Genomic DNA, 25,027 nt, shown 5'->3' with positions numbered 1-25,027 from the left:
TGGGCCATGCTGCATCTCTGTACCTCACCTGTGTGTTGGAATGATGATTCTGTCCTAACAGAGTTCTCAAAGGCTGGTGAATTTCATTCAGCAAGTAACAGTGTTTTACACTATGTCTGTTGTATACATATAGTTAAACAGTAGTTAGGACAGTACCATAGTTAAAGTTAGTTACCCTTGGATTAAAAAGTTGTGGGTGAGGCTGGAAAGCTATTTTATATTTTGCTGTCATGAACAAGCCAGTCATAGTATGAGTTAGCCAACTCCTCAGTCCTGCTTAACCAAGCATACGTTTCATAGAGAGAACTGAGCAACTAGTTTTATAGTGTTAATAAATGTCCATTTGTGACTAAAATAAACTACCATATATACTCATTCATAAGACAACTTTTTTTGGAAAAAAAATCCCACTGTGAAGAGCAGGGGTCAGCTTATGAGCAGGTTCTAAAAGGCAGAGTGACAGCAGGGGACCCAATGCAAGATGGGACACAGCAGTCCCAGGTCACGCTGGTCCCCTGCTGCCGCTCTGCCTTTTAAATGTAGTAAGAGCCTGCTGGCTCTTACTACATTTAAAAAGCAGAGCCACAACAGTCTGTGAACTGGCATGATTCCCCCCAAACTTACAGAGAAAAAATGGTGAACTCACTGGCCTATCTATAAGGTCCCAGATCACCATACTCTGGAATCAACTTATAACGGGGGAGTGACTTTTTACCATTTTTTCCTCTGTAAATTTGGGAGTCGGCTTATAAATGAACAGGCTTATGTTCGAGGCTATAAGGGTAATTCATTTTCTGTTTGTGACAGACACGGCTACTTGTATACTTTTATCTGTGCCCATACTGGTTAGCAACAACCAACCATATCACCTACTCTCATGGCAGAAACATTTGTTTGTAATAGTAAAAAAAAGAAGAAAAAAAAAAGAGAAGAACTTATATAACTAAATCTAAGAAAGAATCTTAACTAAGCTACTGGGAGATTCTAAAACCAAAAGTGTTACAGTACAGTTTTATATGTTCCTAAAGTAAATTAACTCCAAGTACATAATAACTTTCTGCTGGTATACAATGGCAATTAAAATCCCAATACAGTATTGCAAATTTAATGAACTGCAGCAAACAAGCCAACAACAATGCAGAGATATTTGAAAGGATTATGCAGAAGTCCAAACAATGGGTTTTTACTGAAAATTGAACTCTATAAAAGAATGAGTTAGCTGCAGTGGATCTCAGTAGTAATAAAGTGAGTATCAGCTCAAATGCTTTTATCCTACTAGAATGGCATTTTTAAACATACATTTATGATTCAAATAGAATTTTTACAGCTTTGTCATCCTTAAAAGTACACCCTTAAAACACATACACTGTGCTATTTTAATCAAAATAAGCTTTCATAGTACTAATGAAATTGAACAGGAAATGATTATATGAGCATGCCATAAGGGTTCAGCACCCTTGTCATAACACTGCTATGACACCTCTGCTTTCTAGATTCTGTGACTCTTTTGCTTGCAGCCACCAAGTGCTGTCATTAAGTCATATATTACAGCTCAGGGTCTGTAACTGCATGGAAAACTTTTAAGCAAAGTCAAACATAGGCATTTCTTTTTCTCGATCACACAGAATAATCATAAGCGACATCACCTGCAGGTGGTGTGTGATTTGAGTGACAGCTGTCAGTTCTGCACAGCTATGCTGCAATTCAGCCTGTGGTTTTCATGATGTATCACAAAGAGGATTTCTGGTCTCATCCCATCCCCACATCTGTACAAGTCAGAATTCAACTCTGATCTCCAGCAGTTATTCTAATGATCCACCATACAGCCTTAATCTGAGCTCAACAATTTCATTTTTGCAAAGAGAGAATGAGTATTACTTGGATGGCGGGGGAGGGGGAAAAAAACGTGTTTCCTTCATGCCATAAAAACAGGGAGGGGAAACTAACAGAATTCCTATGGGAGTGATGATATCTTTTTTTGTTTGCTATTTACATCTGCATTCTTTTCCGTAGAGCTTTACTTCACAACCTCAAAAACAGCTTAGAGACCATAAGAGGGCAGCTTAAAGACAATGATGTCATGTAACGATTAATCCAATGTCATTAAAATCTATGGCTACGTCTACACTGGCCCCTTTTCCGGAAGGGGCATGTAAATTTCACCAGTCGTCGTAGGGAAATCCGCGGGGGATTTAAATATCCCCCGCGGCATTTAAATAAAAATGTCCGCCGCTTTTTTCCGGCTTTTAAAAAAGCCGGAAAAGAGCGTCTACACTGGCCCCGATCCTCCGGAAAAAGTGCCCTTTTCCGGAGGGTCTTATTCCTACTTCAAAGTAGGACTTTGGATAGGATATTTAAAAAGTAGGATATTTAAATCCCCCGCGGATTTCCCTACGACGACTGGTGAAATTTACATGCCCCTTCCGGAAAAGGGACCAGTGTAGACGTAGCCTATATGTATATCATTTTAAAACTAAAAATGTATGGTATTTTTGAGCCTTCTTTAAATTTTTAATTTGAAGAACTAAGGGTACAATTCTCACCATGTGTAGACTTCCATGCACAACTACCATTAATAATGGAGAGGAACATTGATTCAATAAGTGCTAAAGCATGGGTCTGAGTCAAGAGATCCTAATTCTATTTCTGGCATTGCCATTGACACATGGTATGATCTTAGGCTAGTTAATCTTTGGAACTCTGCTTCAGTATCTCCAGATGTAAATTATACCTAGGCCTTACATACTGTTCCACACAAGGGTGTTTTGATAGTTATTTTATTCATGTTTATAGAACATTTTAAGATCTTCATCTGGATCACAGGCTAGTAAAGATATTACCTTGCTGCATAACTAGTCTAGAGTATGTCTACACTACAGCGCTAATTCGAACTAACTTAGTTCGAATTAGTTAATTCGAACTAAGCTAATTCGAACTAACGCATCCAGACTAAAAAACTAGTTCGAATTAGCGTTTTGCTAATTCAAACTAGCATGTCCACATTAAGTGGACCCTGAACCGGGGTTAAGGATGGTCGGAAGCAGTGCCGGCAGGGCATCAGATGAGGATTAGAGCGTGGAGCTGCTGCCTCATGCTAGCCGAGGGCTGTGCTTAAAGGGACCCGACCCCCACCCCGGACAGACAGTTCTCAGGGGTGCCCCACTTGCAAAGCAGACCTGTCTTGGAGTGCCCTGAGTGCCCACACTGGGCACATCACAGCACTTGGCCATCAGACCAGCTGCACTTGCCGCAGGCTGCCATCTGGGGAGAGGGGGCAATTGGGGGGCTGCAGGAGAGCTTCCACCCCCAGAAGCCCGCAGAGCCAGCCCAGTCCTCCCCATCGGGGGCTCGTACCCCATTCCTCCCTCACCTCCTTCCACTTACCCTTCCCTAGCCCCCCTTCCTGATGTACAAAATAAAGAAAACGTGTGGTCAAAAATAGACTCTCTCTTTATTGAACAAAACTGGGGGAGACTGGGAAAAGGAGGTGGGAGAGGGGAAGAGAGAGGGTGAGAGAGGGGAGGGCAACTAAAATGATCAGAGGTTTGGAACAGGTCCCATATGAAGAGAGGCTAAAGAGACTGGGACTTTTCAGTTTAAAAAGAGGAGACTAAGGGGGGATAGGATAGAGGTCTATAAAAGCATGAGTGGGGTAGAGAGGGTGCATCAAGAAAAGTTCTTCATTAGTTCCCATAAAGAAGGACTAGAGGACACCAAAGGAAAGGAATGGGTAGCAGGCTTCAAACTAGTAACGAAAGATGTTCTTCACAAAGCAAAGAGTCAACCTGTGGAACTCCTTGCTGCAGGAGGCTGTGAAGGCTAGAACTAGAACAGAGTTTAAAGAGAAGTGAGATAAAGTCATGGAGGTTGGGTCCATGGAGTGGTATTAGCCAGGGGGTAGGAGTGGTGTCCCTGCCCAAAGTTTGTGGAAGGCTGGAGAGGGATGGCACGAGACAAATGGCTTGGTCACTGTCTTCGGTCCATCCCCTCCAGGGTCCCTTGGGTTGGCCACTGTCAGCACACAGGCTACTGGGCTAGATGGACCTTTGGTCTGACCCAGTACGGCCATTGTAAACTCAGGGCTCAGTGTCGGAGGTCTCAGTGGACCACCTCGATTTTCATGCACACCTGCTCCTGGGTGTCCAGGCTGGCAGCTCTCCTGCCCTAGATGGCCACTTTCCTGTGCCTAGTGCGGAGATCGTGGATGAGGTCCACGATGTCCGCACTGGACCAGGCGGGCGCCCGCCTCTTGCGGTCCCGGGCAAGCTCCCGGGAGCCGCCAGCCTGGTCCCAGGAAGAGAGGGAGGGCTGGGGGGCATTGGGTGGCTGGCTCGAGCCGTGCCAGGTGCAGGGTCTGCTAGCTGGGTGCTGGCAGGCTTGCACCTGGCACGGGCATCGTAGCCAGCCCATGCCCCTTTAAGGAGTCCGGGGCCGGGAGGGGGGCAATAGAGTTTCCCTGGTGTTGGCCAGAGTGGCCACCAGGGAAAGCTGGGGAGGGCTAGCCTCCCACTAGTTCGAATTAAGGGGCTACACACCCCTTAATTCGAACTAGTAAGTTCGAACTAGGCTTAGTCCACGTAGAATGAGGTTTACCTAGTTCGAACTAAGCGCTCCGCTAGTTTGAATTAAGTTCGAACTAGCGGAGCGCTAGTGTAGCACCTATCAAAGTTAATTCGAACTAACGTCCGTTAGTTCGAATTAACTTTTTAGTGTAGACATACCCCTACTGTATTACAAGCATTTTTCAATACTAATTGGAGAACGATGTATTCGGGTTTAAGGATGTATATGTAACAACTTCACAGATATACGCATCTGTGACACAAGCATACCTCTTCAGAAATATTTCTCTCTGCTATACTTCTGCTGAGTAAGAACCATCCATTCCTTTCCAATGTCTCTGCATCTACAAAAAAGCCTACAGCAGGCAGTAAACATGTACACCCTAAATGGTTCTCCCATTGCAAGCTGTTACCAGTACCTTGTAGGTCTCTCATTCTGTCCCTCAATTATTTTGTTGGAATGGGGGCTGGACACAAAATGACCCCTATGTCTCAAAAACCCACAAAAGCCAGATAATATTGGTCTAAGATATAGCACAGCTTGACTAAACTTCTGCACGTTTGGGCAAGAAAGCATCATATCAAATGCACAGCATCTTCCTTCATCTATTGTAAATGATACCTCAGGCCACCTGATCTGTTTTAGCCCAACACTACAGAGAATAGAAGGAAAACATGCCAGGCAAAGAGGAGACATGACTAGTCTCTTTGGCAAGTGAACACAAATACCAGGAGTGCAATAACAAGTAGAGAGAGGCTGAAGATAATATGGAATGTAACAAAAAACACATGCAGAGGAGGTGACCAAAACTGCTTCTCTCTCAATTGTCAAACAAGGACCTCGGGAGAGTAAAAAGATGAAAGAATACACATCCCAACAGAAACAGCACCTATTGCTGGCAGGCTGAAGTTCTAACGCCAAAAAAAAGTGCTGCCTTATTCAAAGCTTGGGAAATGGCAGAAATAGACCAAAAGCCCTAAATAATTTGACTGACAATTAAAAAAAAGGCAATGAACTAAGTGAATGGAGTCAATGTTTAGAAAAGTATCCTAGATTTCATATACTTGAAAATTTTTCCAAAGAAAAATTCAGAGAACTTCCCTACTTCCTCCATAGGCCACTACCTCCTCTTGACTACTTTTCTGCCTCTCTCTTTCCTCCTGTATTCCAATGTGCATCAGGGCCAGATATCAGATAAGGGGACCACAATGTGTTCCCACAGTGCAGAAACCAGCGGAGCTGACAGCCTTCACGAGCCACTTGGCAGCATGGGGGAGCTCCTGGTTTCACGCTCTCAGAAGGGTTGAGGCTGAGGGCAAAAGGGGTGGGGCAGCTGGCCACCAACATCTTCAGTGATTATCTAGCACTAGGTGAAGTAGAGTGGGCACTGTGTGCTCATGCTTGATGTATTCTTTATCAAAGTAACGACTGTATGGTCAGCTCATCAAAGGAAAATGGAAAAGGCAAGACCAAAAGAAATGCTTTAAAGATCCCTCCTCCCCTCAAAATATATAAGTTTTGTGGCACTGGCATCACATACTGGGAGACAGCAGCCCAGGATAGAGATAACTAGCCAAGACTTACCAGAGAAGGAACACCATTATTGTATAAAACTGCCTTGCCCTGGTTGCAGAAAAACTCCAGAAAAGAAAGACAACTGGTATGCAGCAGCTGTGGCCCAACACCACTTGCAACATCTGCCAAAGAGTCTGTGGCTCAAAGATCAGTCACCAAAGGACCCATGAAAAATAAAACCTGTGAAAGAGATCATCCTCTACCTCCAGGGATCACTGATGAGTCCCTGAAAATAGGTTCTCCTCTCAGAAGAATTTCCTCAAACTTAAGAATGATAAAGCTAGTAGTTTCTGCTCTCAAAATTATTTACTTTCATTTATTTGTGTGTGGCAATGGATTATTTAATTAGGAGTGAATTTCAATGCTGGAGGTCATTTTGGTAATTCTGTATTCTATAATCCCTTCCCTTTCATCTACCTGATTCACTGGCCACAAGAAATTCTAAAGGTTTACTCTCTCCCTCTACTCTTTTTCAACAAATCTGCAATACAAAAATGAAAAGCTTCATTTCCATCTTGTGAAAAGTTAATCACACAAGGAAACAAATTAAAACAAAAACAATCTGTATGCAAACATTGACTGATGAGATATCTCCCTTGGACAAAGATAACCAAGCTGTATAATTTTGGAAAAAGCAAACCTCATGCTCCTCAGCTGTTTCTTAGAACATTAAGACAGTGATTTTACACCTTAATTTACCACTTTGCCACACACAGACCTGGTGTTCTTATCGTAATTGATCTACATCAGAAATTACCTATCTGTCCATGCATCCAAATTACCTAATACAATTATAGCTATGCAATGGACCAGGAAATTTTTGAAAAAACTCACCCCGGAATATTAACATTCTTTTGTTTGAAGCTGAAAAGCTAAGACTAATTATAATAATTTACACCATTTAATTACATTGCTGATTCAATCATGAATCTGAAATTTCAAAACGTTTAGTGAGAAGAAACACTAAAAATGGCACTGTGTGGGTACATATTTATTTTTTCCAAAGATTCATACCATGTGTACTCAGTTTATAAACCAAAAGGTTATTTTGTAAATGTCAGTGCTGCAAACCTCAAGCTGGTATTTAAAAATTCAAGCTGTGTTCTGCCTTCTATATCAACATCACTGCTGGCAATACAATTTTGCAAACAGAAACTGGATAGACAGAATATTTCAAGCTACATCAATTTAGATATTTATATAGTATCGACCAAGGCAGAATAGTATCCAGCTCACTCTTCTGTAGCTGTATTGCAGTGCTAATAGGAGCAGGCACCATTATTCACATAATTACTCTTCTGACTATAACTGCACCTTTAATTCCCTTTCAGCTGCTGCTCCCTCCTACAAAATGAGGCCCCCTGCATCTATATTTCAAACATTCCCAGCTTGACATCTCTAAGGATAGTGGCAATCTTCATCCCCAGGTAAGTCCAATTCACTTTCATTCTCAACCAATCTTCACTCTGCCACCAGTTTGCCTTCCTGCTACCACTCCCTCTTGGATCTAAACCAACTTCCTCTGACAGTCCCAGGTCTGTGCTCCAAACATAATGCAGCTTCCCACGCTTGTTCCTGACCTCATAGTTGGGTTCAGAACCAGCAGTAGGAGAAGAAGATCCATTACCAAGAATGTTAGCCAGGAATGAAACAGGTTTTTTGGCACCATCGAGGTGGGATCAATAAAAACCTCTCCAGGGATAGCAAACCCTCACCCATCCACAGCATAGTGGGGTTGGCCAACCCCATGAAGTTTAAGAACAAGCAGCATAGCACCATTCCGAACTTGTGTTATTTTTGTGGTGTTCTTCATTTTATATATATTTGGTACATGGAGAGAAAGGCGAGATTCTCCCAACACCCAATTTGTTTTTATATAGGACAGTCCTTTCTTTGTTTTTCTTTTTACATAGTGTAGCATCTAAAAACCTGCTGTGATATGCTCCAATTGTTTTATACCCTGCTCCTTAAAATAGCAAGAGAGATGAAAAGTTACAATTCATCTCTTTGTTTAGGTGGTTGGGAAGCGAACTGACCCAATGTATTTCAATAATTTAGCCCCTTTTTTGAGAAAGGAACAGAGAATGCTAAAATTGCCAAACATTATCATTCTCTTGTTTGAAACTAGAGACCTGCAACTAATAATAATGGCTCTCACACTCTAATTATGTTGCTGATCTAATCAGCTAACCGCAGCAGAAGAGCTGAATAAATTTACACAATAGCTGGGAGAGACAGTCAAACTCTCAGTGGGATGTAATGAAACAGGCCAGCAAATGTAAAGCATGCTTATCAATTGCATACCAGGAGGACTTGGGATACAAAAGCCAAAGCAGAAACACTAAACTTTAAGGAGTATAAATGTGTCTGACCTTTACAGACTCTGGAATAAAAACAAATTTACCCCCCTAATTTCCATTAGTTGTTGGCAAAATTCATAACGGAAAAGAAAACATGCAGATAAAACGCAGTTGATGTGTTTGTTTTGTTCTTACTGTCAGGTCTCTGTGCACCTTCTGAGTGGCAGGCCTTTTTAAATTGAGCTCAATGCTTGTGGTGTCCTGCTTCAGCTCCATGGGAGATCCATCCACTCTGGCCACCCCTTCAAACTTTGGAGATCTTCTTAGTGAAGGGGCAAATATCACTGTTGTACATTCTTTATCCTTCTCTTCAACCCCATTGAAGGTTTCTCCATTCATGCTAACTTTTCCATCTACCTGCAGAATAATAAATACTCTAATGAAATAACACTGAAGATCAAGATGGCTTGTATTTTAATAAAATAAAGAATTTGTATAATACTCAGAATGGTTTAGCACTGTCCATTGAACAAAATGACAGATAGTCCCTGCCCTGCGGAGTTTACAATCAAAATAGGACACTTGGCAGACAGGAGCACTAGGAAATTCAAGAAGAGCAGAATTTCTCTTTTTCTCCCCCATTAAGCTGTAAACATACTTTTGTGGGTATTAACATAAATAGTGTTTAAGAGGGGAATAAAATCAGGATGATGGCACAATCAGTAGGGAAAAGCAGGGAATATTAAGAAGGGGGAAGTTTCAGAAAAAGCACAGAGACATAAGTGAGAGAAAAAAAGACTAATGAAGTGTGACCTTCAAGACTCAAGTAGATCATAATTCACAAGTGCTGAAATGCATTAAAAAACCTAAAGGATACCACACATTTTGAACACAGTTCTAAAAAACCAGGATAACTTGGAAAGATGGCTTCCTAATATATTTTTAAGCCACAGCACCAAACTTTAAAGCATACCTATATTGAATTCTATAATCCTTTAAGCAGAACATCAGAGAGAGGCAAGAATGCTCAAGCACCTACAAACTATACCAATGAATCACTATGTAACTAGCCAGTCTCATTTTAATATGAAGTTTACTATTCACTTTGTCACATAGTAGTTTTATGTTTAAAAGGTCAGAAGCAGCAAAACTCAGCTTAGTATTATGTTGCCCTACTGCTCATATGGGAACAAGCTGCAGTCAGCCCCCCACCCCACACCCTACCAAGAAAACCCCATGAAACAAGGATTTGGGGAAAAAAAGGAGCTCCAATAGGCTAGGGACAGGGACCAGAGAGCCGCCCCTGTTCCCCAAAGAAAAAGGAGACATATAACTCTGCCTTCTTTATTAGATGTCAAATAGACAATATCTATTAAAAATAAACACCAGAAAAGTTGGCTATTTCCAGTCTCAAGGTAAATAAGTTACAGTTCAAGCTATTTTGGTTCCCCTACCCACCATCCATAACTCCACAATGAGGAGTGAATTAGGAATCAAGCTAATTCTAACCACACATTCTTTTAGTTTGACCATGCCACAGACTTTCCTTTAGCTCATGACTTTTTTAAAACAAAGACCACATTTATTAATGCCATTATGGGATTTTTGAATTGGAGTAGTACCTAAAGAGTCCAGACAGGATCAGGGCACCATTGTGTAAGTCACTGTATGCACATATAAATCACCACCACTTATAGTAAAGAAAGTCTCTCCCTAACCGAGCTTACAAGTTAAGTGTGATGGGACACAACAGATGGAGATGGTAGACAGGGAAAGTACAAGAACATAGTGAAATGATGTTATGATCAGCATAATAAACAGCAGTCACAGCACGTCAGTTGCTTAGCTATAGTCGAGAGTTTTGCAGCCATGAAGACAAATTGAGTTTTAAGAAGAAATCTGAAGAAGGATAATGTAGTGGCTTTACAGATTTTTTTTAAAAGGAGATCCATCCATGAATAAGGAGCACTATGGGAAGAAAGTGAAAAGGTGTTTGAGGGAAAATTAGACTTCTGGGCAACAAAGGCTTATACTGCTGGTGAAGATATTACTGTACACCCATTGATGCCACACAGGAGATAGATAGGATGGGCCATGTGAAATGTTTTGAGATGGCTAATCTATAAGCACTACATAAATAATAATGTATGTAAGCAGAAATTCAGATTTAAGCCACTCCGTGGAACATTATGTGTTAGAATACTATTAAAAATCGATCCAAAGATCATGAAGGACAGGGAATAGGCCTTTTCAATAAACTGAAACATTTAAAGTGGCATAACAGCTTCCTTCATCTCTCAATCTTTCTCCATTAAGCTACTCTCAGTCTACCTTTTTAGTTGACAGTCTGGGTAGAGCCCTCATGAATACAATTCAACTTGGCATTCACAGCCAATTCTGGACCAAGAACAAACTCCACTTTCTGCTGTCTTCTCGTTTACATAACAAGCCCAGGCTTTGCTCTGTATATTAGGGCAATTCATGAAAGGACAAACACTACCAGGGAATGGGTATTTTTTGTGAGATGCTTAGTGCCCTCAACTCCCAGGGAAGGCAATGAGAGTTGAAGATGCTTAGTCCCTTGCAAAAATTGCCCTTAAATGGGGAAAAGCAACAGCAAACAAAGAGCAACAGCACACATTAGAGTGCATGTCAAATGTTATCGTTACACAATTAAAAAAAAATTCCACTACTCTCCTTCTACCCCCATCCTCTGCCCAAGTCATTACTACTCACAGTTTAATTCTGAATACAAATGTTGGCAGGTCTTGAACACACAAGTCCTGTGGGATTTTGATGCATTATCTACCAGACAGGCCATGAAAGCTTTTAAAAATAAGAGCCAGAAAAATACTGGCTGGTTAACCCATCCATTTTCATGTCTCTGTTTAGACTAAAACATTTTTTCTATTTACACAGGGAGAGAAAGCAAATGCTTGAATGATCAGAACAGATGCCCTGGTTGCAGAGTTAAGCAAACATATTCTCTTCCTCTTGATCTGGAGCTAGTCAACACACTGTCATCATAGCAAAGCATCATAAATATATCAGCATTTTCATTTAAACAGGGTAAAGTAACTGTGTAACAATTCTTTTGGGGATAATTCTTACTGTGATAAATCACACTGTCCCGCGTAACGCAAGCAGCTACACTCTGAGCAGACTACGTGTGTTCTCTTTAGTCTGTCCAGGTACAATTACTTCTTTATATTTTTCTGTGGATTTGTTTTAAATAGTCAGGATCTAAAGCCAGAGAAAGATCCGTGTGTCATTCAATAAGAGCTGTAAAATTCAAGTCAATCCAGGAGAAATGGAGCTACAGGTTTTATATTTCAGAAAATTAACTTGAACCAGTGAGAAGTAAACACCAGAACAATATATTTCAAGATATAAAATATAGCATCATAGGAACATATTGTGCTTTATACATGAAGTAAAGGCAATCTCTGTTACAGGGAAATTACAACGGAAATGGTACAAGACGAATGCCGAAGCAGATGGCATCATACAAGAAAGAGGAGGAGAGAAAGAAATATGCTAATTTAGGGTAAGGAGTTGCTTGTATAGTATATTACACATCATGTGAGTTAAGGAGGACAGGAAAAAATATTTTTATTTAATTATAGGGAACTAATTTAGGATTAGAGTAGAAGGGCATTTCAACCAGAAAGGACATTGTCTCAACGACTTAATTACCTGCATCCTGCTTCAAAAGCCTTTTAAGACTACACTTGAAAGAGAATCCTCTGAACTGTTATTCATGCTAAAATTCGACACTTTACGCCGGGGTCTTAACAAAGACTCTAGTTATCTTACCCATTACAAAGATAGCTTCCCCAATTATCACCTCTAATATCATTAGCTCACAGACATTTACCTCCCCCCCCCTTCTGTTCTGAAACTTGATTTGTCCTTTTCATGTGTGTTCATTTTTTTAATTGTATCCTTTGGTATATATGGTTGTGACTATTTTCTTCCACTATTTGATCTGAGGAAGTGGGTCTGGCCCACGAAAGCTCATCACCTATTAAACCATCTTGTTAGTCTTTAAAGTGCTACATTGTCCTGTTTTTTGTTTTAACTGGTAGCAGTAAGAGGTTTGCCATCCTCCAGTAGTAGAGGGGCATGGAACACTTGGCCAATGGGTTTCACAGACACTTGCTGACTACAGAGGAATGACAAGACTCATAAATGGAATGGATTCAATCCCAGGCTCCAGAGGGAAATGCATTCTAATAGGCAGATTCTTCTGACCAGTCCCCCCAAGCATGACCCTGCTGCTCTATTTCCTCTAACATGTTACTGTCTCAGTCTTGACTCTTATCCACCCCAGCTCTTAGTCCTAGACTTATTTTCCTCACAGCCAATCTCCAAGTATGTGTGAACCATGATATTTAAAAGGCTTATAACTTAGTTAAATTTGGGTAGATTTTCCCAGGGACAGGAAAAGGAATATTCATGACACAAAGGCTATCTCCTGGGCCATATTTCAAGTTCCAGCTCCAATCTTGGCAGTGCTTGTGCTATCCAAAAAAAGTCTGCCAGAGCTTGTTTGTTGTTTTTGTTCTGTTTGGGTTTTTTTTAACACGGACAAAATAGCGTATGATTTTCTAGCCTCGGAAACCATTTTGGTTGAAATTAAAAAAAAAAAAATTAGCCTGAGGCACTCATTAGACATGGAAAATTTCAGACTGAAGCAACTGAAAAGCAGGGTCTTAGGATGAAAGTGTGAGGCTACCTTGATTATAGGCACAGCTGCCAGCATCATCCATTCATTGTCTCTCTTACCACAAGAAAACTAAATGATGAATTTTGTAATTATGGGTATGTTGCTCTCCATATTCCTTAAACCTAAACAGTCTTTCTCATTTATGAATTCACGTGATTTATGACAGCCTTTCACATTTATGAATTCATATAATTTATGTTGGTGTTCCTTTGACATTTAATTGACTTTGAACAGTATAAGTCATCCTACCTTAAATGTTTTCAAGACCTGCTGTGTGTTTTTGGGTTGTGAGTAAGGCTTGGGTGTCAGCATAGGCACAGCCTTGGAGACAACAGTTTTGGTTGGAGATGTTTGGCCTGTTGAAATGCTGGTTTCAGAATCATTGGTGGAAACAATGGTTGCTTCAATCATGGCAGTGTATTTTGGAGGAGGCAGCGATTGTTGTCTTAAGTATCGCATAGGATTTGGGTCCTTCGGCGGTGATGATGAATTTGGCTCCATTGAATGGCTTCTTTCCAGAATTTTTGGCATCTCCAAACGTTCAAGAACAGCTTCACTAATGGTAAACCTTTCAATGTATTGTTGGAGAATGCTCTCTGCCTCCTCACGTGACCTAGCATTCTTGTAGGCCTCATGCAGCTCCTTTTCTCTTTTCTCTCTGTGTGAGAGGCAACAGAGGAAAAATTACTATGTGAAGATATACAGGCCAATCCTCGCCTAAAGACAACCCCCTAACCTCAAACAAATTCTTTCTAGCAACCACACAGCAGCACACCTCCATCCTATTCATCCAGGAACCCGCCCTTGCAATCAACTCTGGTGCCAATTCTGTCCACAAATCTATACAAGCGACATCATCACAGGACCTAACTACAAAACCACCACATCAGAGGCTCATATAACTGCACATCCACCAATGTGATCTATGCCATCAAGTGCCAACCCTTCTGCCATGTATACTGGCCAAACTGGATAGTCCCTATGAGAAAGAATCAATGGACACAAATCAGTTATTTGAAATAGCAATACACAGAAACCAGTTGGGGAACATTTTAACTTGCCTGGATACTCATTAATGGATCTCAAAGTTACCGTATTATTGCAAGCGAATTTCAAAAACTAGTTTGAAAGGGAGGCTGCAGAACTTAATTTCATTTACACATTTTGGTACCTGCAATAGAGGTCTAAACAAAGACCTTGCATAGATGGCCCACTACATTCCACATCCTAATGGCATAAAAAAAAACAAGCACAGGATACATAAGAACACTTAGTACCCACTCTATCAGCTTCATTTAGCATGGACACTCCAATTGACAATTCCGCCCCTTTCTCCCCCTTATTTTTCCTTTCCCCCACCCCCGCTATTTATTTGGAAACTGGACCCCTTAACTCCATTCATCTGAAGAAGTGGGTTGTGCCCACAAAAGCTCATGATACCAACTACATTTTTTGTTAGTCTCTAAAGTACTGCAAGACTATTCGTTATTTTTTTTAAGTTTTTTATGCAACGATTAACACAGAGTTACTCATGTGCATGAAGCCTAAGAGAAATTGGGATAAATTCTCCTTTAAAAGCCATACTACAATGATTATGTTTAACAGTAGTGTCATGGCTCCTTCCCCACTCTGGCATGATAAATGTAGAAGTGAAGGCCAGCAAGTGTACCCCAAAGCCTTATCTACCAGGCTTCGGTATAAAACTTCCCCCAAAATCTTAAAAACCTAGATCTTGGGAATGAAACTTCCACTGCCACCACCCAAATGTTGATAAAGAAATCAGGGGAAAGATCATTTGGGAAATCTCACCCCTAAAATAAAAATCAGGGCACACAATTAACCAATGCCAGGTTAATAAAAAGAAAAGAAAGAATTTTTATTATTACAACAATATTCCTTTTGCAAGCATAATGACAAAATGGAAGGTAACAAAATATACTCATGGAGAAACTCCATGGGCCTAGAACTTAGTTACAAAGAAAAGCCAAAACATCTTTTAAACAGTGCCAGATCTCAGATCCCATATCCAACCCTTAAAACAATAAAGCCTAACGAAACTACCTAAACTACCTACTTACAGAAAATGAAGAATGGTGTCTTGGAGATGTCATGATTATGAGGGTTAGCCAGCAGCCTGGGGATTAAGGGTTAACTACACCTAGCCAGGTGGAGTGACCAGTAGGAATATAGGTGGGACTTTCAAACTGAGACAAAAGGGAGAAAGGAAAAAACCCAAATTCCTTTGTCCCAGTTTGAAAGTCCCACCTACATTCCTACTGGTCACTCCACCTGGCTTGGTGTAGTTAACTCCTTAATCCCCAGGCTGCTGGCTAACGCTCATAATCATGACAAGTAGGAGTACCACATTTCTTTCCCAGGCATAATGTCCCCACTACAGCAGAGCAACAGCAACACAAAACACTCAAAGCACACAGTATTCTCAAGTATGCAACTGCATTTCAGCAGAACAACCTACTTTTCCTCCACAATTTCTCTATAAGTCTTGATGCTTTTCCTTCGCTCACTTGTTCCATCACCACAACTCAATAATCTTTCCATCTTCTTTCTCTCTGCTTCTTTTTTAATTAGGTCCTGTGAAGCACTTCTTCTGCGACTTTTCCACCGTGCCAGATCCTATATCAAAAAGGAAGAGAGGTGCATATTCAGAGCTTTATAACACCAGTTACAGAAATTACCTGCTGTAAAGCTGTTACTTAACCAATAGTGGAATACCCCCAATGATAGTTAACTTCTCAATAACTGAATGACTTTAGCTGTAGACTGATTTCACGTACCTAAACAGCCAAAAGTAAACTATAAGAAGTGAGAAAGGAAATTATATTTTCCACAAAATCTACAAAATCAGTTGCCTATTTCGGTCAGTGGGTTTCACTGTAGTTTCCAAATCTTGCCCAACGGGAAAAAATGAACTGGCAGCATCACTATCTTTGTTTTGTGATGGACCTATTCTGACTTTCTGTTGCTGCAGTACTGAAATTGAAAGCTTGAGAAATCCAGTTATCCAAAGATGACTGACTGTTAGTTTAGGCCTAATGACTATGGGGGAAACCCTGACCCCTACAGCATGACAGAGTAAATAGATCTGGTAAAGAATGAGCACTGGAGGGTAGAAATCAGTGGATCAAAAGGGTAAAATCCTTCTCCTGCATCACTGGAGGTCAGCGTAGCTGTTCTTCTACCCCTAATTGCAGCCTACACATTGGTTAATAGATCCACAACTCTGAAAATCCACTAATTCTTCCATTCTTTTCTGACCAAAGTAGCTATACACTAGGTGGCAAAACCCACACAGAACACAATCTGTGTCATATGTTCCTTGTACCCTGTTTAGTTCATGAATTCAGAGCTTTTTGTGGCCACTGGGGACTAGGGAATATCTGTCCCTAGATTAGATACTAGAATGTCACCAACACTTTAAAATCAATAAGGCAATGTTCCAAAAGCTATAAAACTATGATGTAGCCAAATATTACACAGCCAAACTTTAAGAAAACTGTTTGATATTCATACATAAACAAAAGGATGGACATATCAGTCACTTTGACAAGTAGTTTAATACCATTACAAAATTAGTATACAGAACATATTTCAAATGGTTTTAGCAAGTTATATCTTAGAAGAATAACAGCATTACTACGGAGATACTTGATTCAAACATTATTTCATGAACTACACAGTTTTCAAAATGGCACTTCAGTCCAGAAATATTTTAACTGAATTTATCAGTAAACTATCAGCATAAGTAAACTGTAAGCATAATTTACCTTATTAAAAACAAGAATATACATTGTTACTTTTAATTTAGCTCAAAGTCAGCAAGAAATTCAAGTTATACTAAAGGGAAGGCTCATTAAAGCAGTTCTTCATGTGACACACATATATCAGTCTAGAATCCCTTTCTTCAAAATGAGGGACCTCTCATTTTTCCTTCTACTAATAATTTGTGTTAAAGCAGGAAAACCTTTATTGGAAGTAGATAAGTAAGTACTGCCTCTTTAGACATTAGTTTTTCCATTAGCAAATTTCACAACATAAACCACCTCCTCTTTTTGCAACTGAGAAAAATGGATATAATTTGTTTTAAGCTTTCTTATTTCAAATAAGCAGAACCAGAAAGAATTCAATTGAAACCTATGAAACTGCTAATCACTTGCAAACTACTACCTGGACATATACTAGCAAGTGGATTCATCAAGAACAATAACCCACCATGAATACAAACAATGTCCTTTCCATAAAGCTGTTGTTAGGGTGCCAGAACACCAAATAAGGGAATTTATAGTAGTTCTTATCAGATATTACAGCTATAGTCTGCAGTATCAAGAGATGGTCCAGGAAATTCATAATGCAGTAGCTGAGAGTGCTTTGTATTTTAGCAGTAAGAGTCCCAAAACTTCTCAAATAACAAAATACAACTCAAAAGGAAAAAAATATGTATGGGGTGACCACAGTTGTTATGGACTTACACAAACATTACACCAGTAGGCAATTACTATGCTGCATATATTGCACTATAGCATAATCAATTCTTAGTTTTATTAACTTTTTTAGTATTTATTAAACTTTTACTAAAAGCAGCCTCTCAAATGTTTAAAAATAGTTCTCTCTCTTTGGACGTTACTGTAACTATTTCTTTACAATGAAAAAAATCTTTAAAACGGGGTTATTAAAATATCATTTACAACTAGTGCTTCTAAAGTGAATATATATTAAACTTTTTGTGGTTCATTTGCTTATACCCTGTTTCAACACTTTCTTGAACATCTGCATTTACAGTCTCAGAGAGGTAGCAGTGTTAGCCTGTAACTGAAAAAACTTAAACAACAAATAGTTCTGCAGCACCTTAGAGACTAACAAAAAAAAAGGTAGATGGTATCATAAGCTTTTGTGGGCACAACCCACTTCTTCAGATGAATGGAGTAAAGGGTCCAGGATACAAATAAACAGGAGCTGCTATTTACAGAGAATTGCGAAATTCAGCACCAATAATGAGAGTGCTCAGAGGGAGTGTTTTATGTTGGGAAGCATTCCATTTTAAGTGAATAAAAATTGGGGGTAACTTTGTTGCCTAGCATTGAATTTGAAAATGTTAATCATCCACCATTATATTTTCTGTGACAATATAAGTATAACACTTCATTAATTCAGATTTAATTAGGATTGTGCCTTTCCTGGAGTCCTTCTGTATTGTTCAGTTTTACTTTTTGTTGTTAATGGATTGAGCAAGAATTTTTGCTTCAGAAAAACATAAGAGCACAAGCAGAACTATTCCTAGCCACAGCATTTTCCAGAGCTTCCCAGGAAGGAAGAGCAGTTTTTTCAATCAGAACAATTAGAAAAAGCCTCACGTCATCCAATGCCGGGTGAAATTCAGGCTTTTATGCTTAGTGGTAATCCTAATCTTGAAAACCCTCACTCCAGATTGTTTTGTTGAAGACACTTACCCAGCGAATCTGCATTTAAACAGTCTAATTTTATACCTAACTGGTGAGAATGTTTGTTCTTGCATGTTTTAGAAGTGACATTTTTCTTTACTCACATCTTGCCATCTATCCTCATCCTCTTTCAGTTGGTTGTGAATATGCTGTAGTTTTTCATGGCGAGCCTTGCTGTGCGGCTGCATCACAGCTTCATCTTCACACCGCATGTCAAACATACTCACACTCCTAAATAAAGGATGAACAATAAACCAATCATTAGTTTATACTCATTTTAAATGCAGCCCACATAAAGGTGCTAGAACAAAATCAAATACATCTTTCTGTGGAAGCTTCCAAAAATCAGAGTATTTCAAAAGAATTTATTGGTATCCACATGAGTTCTATGTACAAATGCAGGCACATTAGCACCACCTTTCTCAATTATCCCTTGTTTTTAATACTAGATAGCAACTTTTCCTTTCCGTTGTCACTTGTCTTCCATTAATATGATTTAAAAATTTGAGAAGGTCTACTCAGATTTAAAATGCAGAACTTTCCGAAGCTCTCTCCCTGCATCACTTTTGAGAAGACACCTCTGATTTCTCTCTGTGTAGCAGAGGTTGGATTTTATTTTATAACAAAACAAGAGAGGTTTGAGAGGTACAGTATTATAGGCAGTGTTGCAAGTTAAATGACAATGGTAAATAAGCGGTGAGAGTCTGCCTTGCAAAGTGCATGAAGTATGAATGGTCATGTTATAATTTGCTTTCCATGGAGAACCACAATTTTATCAGCAATGAGCTATTAATAGATCTGTTCTAACAAAGAAAAGGCATAACACTGTACAATAACAGTCATGATCTGATTCACAACTATTTCTTTATATTTTTGTTCTTTGGAGAGTTAAAAGGTCACAATTACAGAATATAGTACCTCATATAATACAGTATAGCAATTTTATTTAAACACATTCACATGAAGATACTAAGTTGTGAGGTTTTCTTTGCAGTGCCTGGTACTTGCAAAATACTACCTCATTTGTGCCATTAAAACAGTAAGCCATGCAGGGGATTCCATGAAGTAATGCCAAAGCATTAGTCAGAAAAACTCATCTATAGCTAGAATGAGTCAATCAGCAGCAGAAGCACAGTGAAGATAACATGGTTAAAATGGCAGGCAACAGTGCACAGAGTTATCCATGTATTCAGTCTTTAAAACAGACTACAAATTCAGAAATGAAGGCTGTTGTGTGGACGTAGATTTAGCTCAAATCTATATCTGAAGAACCAACATGTAAATTAACCTTTTCTAATGAAAAAATACATAAATGTTTTTATAGTCTTCCATTGATTCATTCAGAGAGCACACCAGAAGTTACCCATAGACACAGAACATAGAACATACTATATAACCCTTAGTTACATACAGCAAGCATAAAGATTTTGAAAAGGCACAGAGCTAAGCAGAAACCCTACTACTAATTCCTCAACAGATTATAATTTCAGAGTTGTGTTACTCAGGAATGGAGCACCATTAAAGACTAAAATAAAAAAAGGCTACAAGGTTGATTGGCTTCTTTTATTTAACTAACTAAATAAATGCCATGCACTAAGGGATATTTCATAAAATTAATTTGGAATGTGGATGATTTTTTTTAATTTTAACATGGAAATCCTGTTACCTCAACTACATTTAACAAGTTTGTGAAGGCTTAGATAACAGAAATTAGCAATCCGTGGCAAGTGGTTCAAAGGAGTTTTATAAGCCTCCAAAGTCCCACAGACACAGAATAATTCTCATTCAGAGGAGTAAAAAGCATCCCCCCCCCCCAATGCCTGAATATCATTCCAATTGCCCCTTGCCAACAGTATCTAACTCTGCCAGCTTCTCTGTCATACAGCACTTGGGAATTAAGTCCTGTAACAAGTTACATAGGGAGACACAGCGGAGAAGCTAAACTTCCTTCCCAGAATTAGTCATGTTCTAGAGAGAATTATGATGGAGCTGCGTTTCAAGGTATTGTGACCTGCTCTAACACCACCACACATAATGGCTTTAAATAAAACTGTTTATTCCCCATAAATTATCTTCTCTGCCTATGAAGAGCAACTTGGAGAGCAAGGAAAAAAAAACCAGAACCATGAGCTACTGCCCAAAGATACAACTATTTTTCTCTCATCAGCGGAAAAGGCCGTTAGGGAAGAGCCTAATAAAAAAAATCCTCATAGCATTTTTATCCACTTTTATAATTAAAAAATAACACCACCGCCTAAAAATAAACAAACACCAATCATAATAGGTGATGTTTTCTATTCAATCCTCTATTAGATGGAGCTAGGCTAACTGCAGGCTGCTATGCAACTGTGTGCTGGAGAGAGAATAAGGGGAAAAGAAGGTGCAAAGAGGATAAAACACTGGATCATGCAATTAAGTACATACAGTCATAAGTTCTCCATCACTAAAGAAGTTCTGTAGCTAGTATCCCAAGTTCTTTTTGCAAGTTTGGGATTCAGTGACAGCAGACTGACCTTTTTATTTCATCTGGTGTTCTCCCTGAGTCCTGCACATATCACTGCTAAGAGCTTGCCTAGACTACACATTTTCGAGTGGGCTATATCCTAGCACTGACGTCACTGATTTTCAAGCCTGTTAGGCTCTTCTCCTAATTTAGAGTTGTTATTGAGAATGGTACCACATTTTTTTCATCTGTTTCGAAGGAGCCCAAACACAAATAAAGTTCTGAAATAGCTATTTCAGAATCATCGTAAACCTAGTAAAACAAACCCAATGACTTCATAGGATAGCATTTAATGAATATGGTGAATAACTACTTTTTATGAGAAAGAAAATGACTATTAGAAACATGCAGACAGGACGCTCATGTGGCTTCATTAACATTTTATAGACATGTCAAGACTAACTCACTTTTTTTTTTTAAAGATAAAGTGAGCTACACAGCAGAGAGTTAAACTGAAGTAAACAACTACATCTCTGCTCACATGGGCCTGTCAGGTTCATGGTGAAGCATAAACCTAAAACCAAATCCACACCCCTGAAATGATGTAGATACACTGACCTACCCACTGGTGCACACAGCACTAGTGCAATGGAAGAATTCTCTCTTCGACGTAGCTACTATCCCTCATGGAGGTAGATTACCTATGGATTACCCTTCTGTCAGTATAGGTAGTGTCTACACTGAAGCACTACAGTGATGCAGCAATGTTGCTGTAGCAATTTAAATATAGACATACCTTTACCAACTTCTTCCTTACAGCCAAAATCTGAAGGCTCTAATGCCTGCACACTTAAAATGAACACTATACTGATATTACTACTCTTCACCATTTAATACAGGACCAAACTATTCTTGGAGTCTCTCCCACTTCTTCAGTTGGTATCAAGCAATTTAGGAGCTGCTGGAGCCAGGAAAGCCTGCAAGGGGTGGGAGGGAAGTGGAAGAAGCAGAGAAGCACACACTTTCTCCTCCTATCCTGAAACAGGCTGCACTTCTCCACTGTGGATCAAGTTATAGGCAGAATAAATCTGGGGAGGAGGGAAAAAAAAAGGCTAGAGCACCTGGGGAAGGGAATTCCAGTCTCTGGGAAAGAGGAGAGAGGGAGAAGTGAAAGAGAATGAGAACGAGCTTGTCAAGAGCTCAGAGCAACTCCTCCATTAGAAGAGTGAAACTCTAGGAATATCCCCTCACTGAATTTCCCCCAAACCATTCCAGTGGGGATGATGCTAACCTCTGTGATTCCAGCCCAAAACCCAGCAAGACTATAGGAGACTGGTGCATCAAAAGATAGCCCTTCGCCCCAGAGCTGTTCTAGCATCCCTAACTCCTTGGCAGTTCTTAATGGAGCTGAACTATCAGGGCCTTTACTAGCATTGGTGGTTTCTCAAGAAACACAACACATGGTCTTCACAGAGGGTATGTCCATACTGCAATTAAACACCAGGACTGGTGCATGCCAGTTGACTGAGGCTCACAGTCTCATTGCAGTTCTGGGCTTGTGCTGGAGCCCAGGCACTAGGAACCTACAAGGTAATAGGGAGACATCCGGAGCTCAGAAAAGTTCTATCCTGTAATTAAATAGCCCCGTAGCCTCTGCCCTACAAAACCTGAATCATCTGGGACAGGCCAGCCATGGATTTTCAACTGCAGTACTGACACACTCAGAGGCTGTGTGTACACTGGGCCACTTATTCCGGAAAAGCAGCCTCTTTTCCGGAATAAGCTGCGAGCTGTCTACACTGGCCGCTTGCTTTTCCGGAAAAGCAATGACGAGCTACTGTAAAATTATCAGTGTTTCTCCGGAAAAACTATGCTGCTCCCGTTCGGGCAAAAGTCCTTTTCTGGAAAAACTGTTCTGGAAAAGGGCCAGTGTAGACAGCACAGTAGTCTTTTCTGCAAAAAAGCCCCGATCACGAAAATGATGATCGGGGCTTTTTTGCAGAAAAGCGTGTCTACATTGGCCATGGACACTTTTCCGGAAAAAATGCTTTTCCGGAAAAGCATCCTGCCAATGTAGATATGCTTTTACCGGAAATACTTATAATGGAAAACTGTTCCGTTTTAAGCATTTCCGGAAAAGGGTGCCAGTGTAGATGTAGCCAGAGAGAATATCAACCGCCTGAGCTTTATTGTCCTTCCTACAGCCTTTGTGGGGCAGTTAGGAAGGTCAAGATAAACTAAGCACATTAAAATGTGATTATCTGGCTAATTGTATAGTTGATACAATTTCTATCAACTATACAATTAGTTGATAAGTGCTGCTGTGCAGAGCCGCAGTGGAGGTAGCTCCAGGAGCCGATTCCGGAATCACCAGTGTTGCAGCTCTGCATTTAAATGTAGTAAGAGCTGCTGGGCTCTTACTACATTTAAAATGCAGAGGTGCAGTGATCAGCGTGAGCTGGGAATGCTCGGTCCCGGCTCGTGCTGAGTCCAGCAGACTGTCTGCCGCGAACAGGAGCTAGTGTCACCAAGTAGCCCGTGTTCACAGTGGCCAGGGTTGGCCACGGACAGGGGCTGCTGCCAGATCTTGCTCTCCCTCCTTCCTCGGCCCCTCCCTCCCCCCGCTGCCTCTATTTGATAGAGGCAGCAAAGGGTGGTGACTAGTTGAGTGGTTACTCAACTATCCAATAAGCATATGACCCATCAGATCTAGAAAAAGGAGTTTTTATGCTACTAGAAGGAGAGTTTCCAGCTTCCCACATGGACACAAAGCACTTGCTTCCCTGGCATGTCTCAAGGTAATGGGGCTTAAAACCTGTGGCATTTCTATGTTTAGAAAAGTGCATTTATGCAACTTCCAAAATTGTTTTGTATGTATTAGTTTGTTTTATTCCTCCCTCTGCGACCTTATTGTTGGTTTCCTGCCAGCCAAGACCTTTAGCTTACAGGTGGAAGGATGCAATAAAATAAAAATAATAATAATAAAATAATAATAATCTCTTAAAATACTGGTAAAATAAAATTTGGCATGTTCAGAATGGATGATAGTAAAGGTTAAAGGATTTTTATCTGCACGAGATTGGAACGAACAGCAAAATTCACTCATAACTTTGCTATTTCCAATTTCCTTCTCAATCCCATGCCAATAAAACCTTCACAGGACACCTTTATGAAGGTTTTAAAACTAGGCTGGGGGGACCATTCAGTGGGAAAGATGCCTGCTGGTGGAAACTCTCAGGAAGCAGGTGGGAGAACTACAGAAGGAGATGGATAGGCTGAGGAACATCTGGGCCCACAAGGCATTCCTCAAGAGTATTCACATGGAGACATTGAATGCTGAGGAAGCTATCCAGAACTACTATCAACCCACTGGGGGAGGAGAATATGGCTCTGTCACAGGGAGGATGTTGGCAGCTGGTTACTTTTGGCAACAGGCAGTGCCTCACCCTTGCTCCCAACCCATCCAACATGGTGACGGAAGACCGATATGCTGCCCTGGCAATGAGCAATGAGGAACCATCCTTTGAGGTGAAGGAGAAGAAACTACGTACCCCAAGGCTAGGAGGTTTGCAGTTACCACTTTTAGGAGAAAGCAAAGAACAGTGGTGGATGGAGATTCTCTTTTGAGGGGGACGAGGCACCCATCTGTTGCCCTGACATGGCATCACAAGGATTGTCAAATATCATCTGGTCCTCTGACTACTCCCATGTTACTCATACATATGAACACTAATGATTCTGTGAGATATGACCCTCAGCACATCAGAGAATTTCATAAGAGAGGTGATAAGTAACTACACTTTTCACTTAACTTATTTTTTAAATTATATTTTAATCCCAAACAAAAAAAGGTAAGTGAGTTTTCTTCTAAGCAACACATCTCTACATCATAGTTCTAGCCTTAAATTAAGAAAAATCTCAAAGTATGGGAATGGGGAATCCAGTGAAGTTGCATAGGTTA

The 25,027-nt window shown here is 40.2% G+C and overlaps 1 protein-coding gene across 14 annotated transcripts in view; it reads right to left on the bottom strand.

Annotated features, from left to right (window-relative positions):
* The window catches only part of LIMCH1 (LIM and calponin homology domains 1), a 281,384-nt gene that overhangs the window by 51,233 nt on the left and 205,124 nt on the right, over positions 1-25,027 (bottom strand). For all 14 annotated transcript variants that reach the window (XM_006111913.4, XM_075930517.2, XM_075930518.2 and 11 more), the window contains 4 exons: positions 18,728-18,854; positions 15,644-15,801; positions 13,417-13,825; positions 8,634-8,855 (listed from right to left, as the gene is read on the bottom strand). In XM_006111913.4, coding sequence (XP_006111975.3) covers positions 8,634-8,855; positions 13,417-13,825; positions 15,644-15,801; positions 18,728-18,854 — 916 coding nt within the window. The remainder of the gene's footprint in view (positions 1-8,633; positions 8,856-13,416; positions 13,826-15,643; positions 15,802-18,727; positions 18,855-25,027) is intronic.

Source organism: Pelodiscus sinensis, chromosome 4 (genome assembly GCF_052426305.1).
Source record: "Pelodiscus sinensis isolate ZL-2025 chromosome 4, ASM5242630v1, whole genome shotgun sequence".
NCBI lineage: Eukaryota > Metazoa > Chordata > Testudines > Trionychidae > Pelodiscus > Pelodiscus sinensis.
This window is presented reverse-complemented; position numbering and strand designations above follow the sequence as displayed.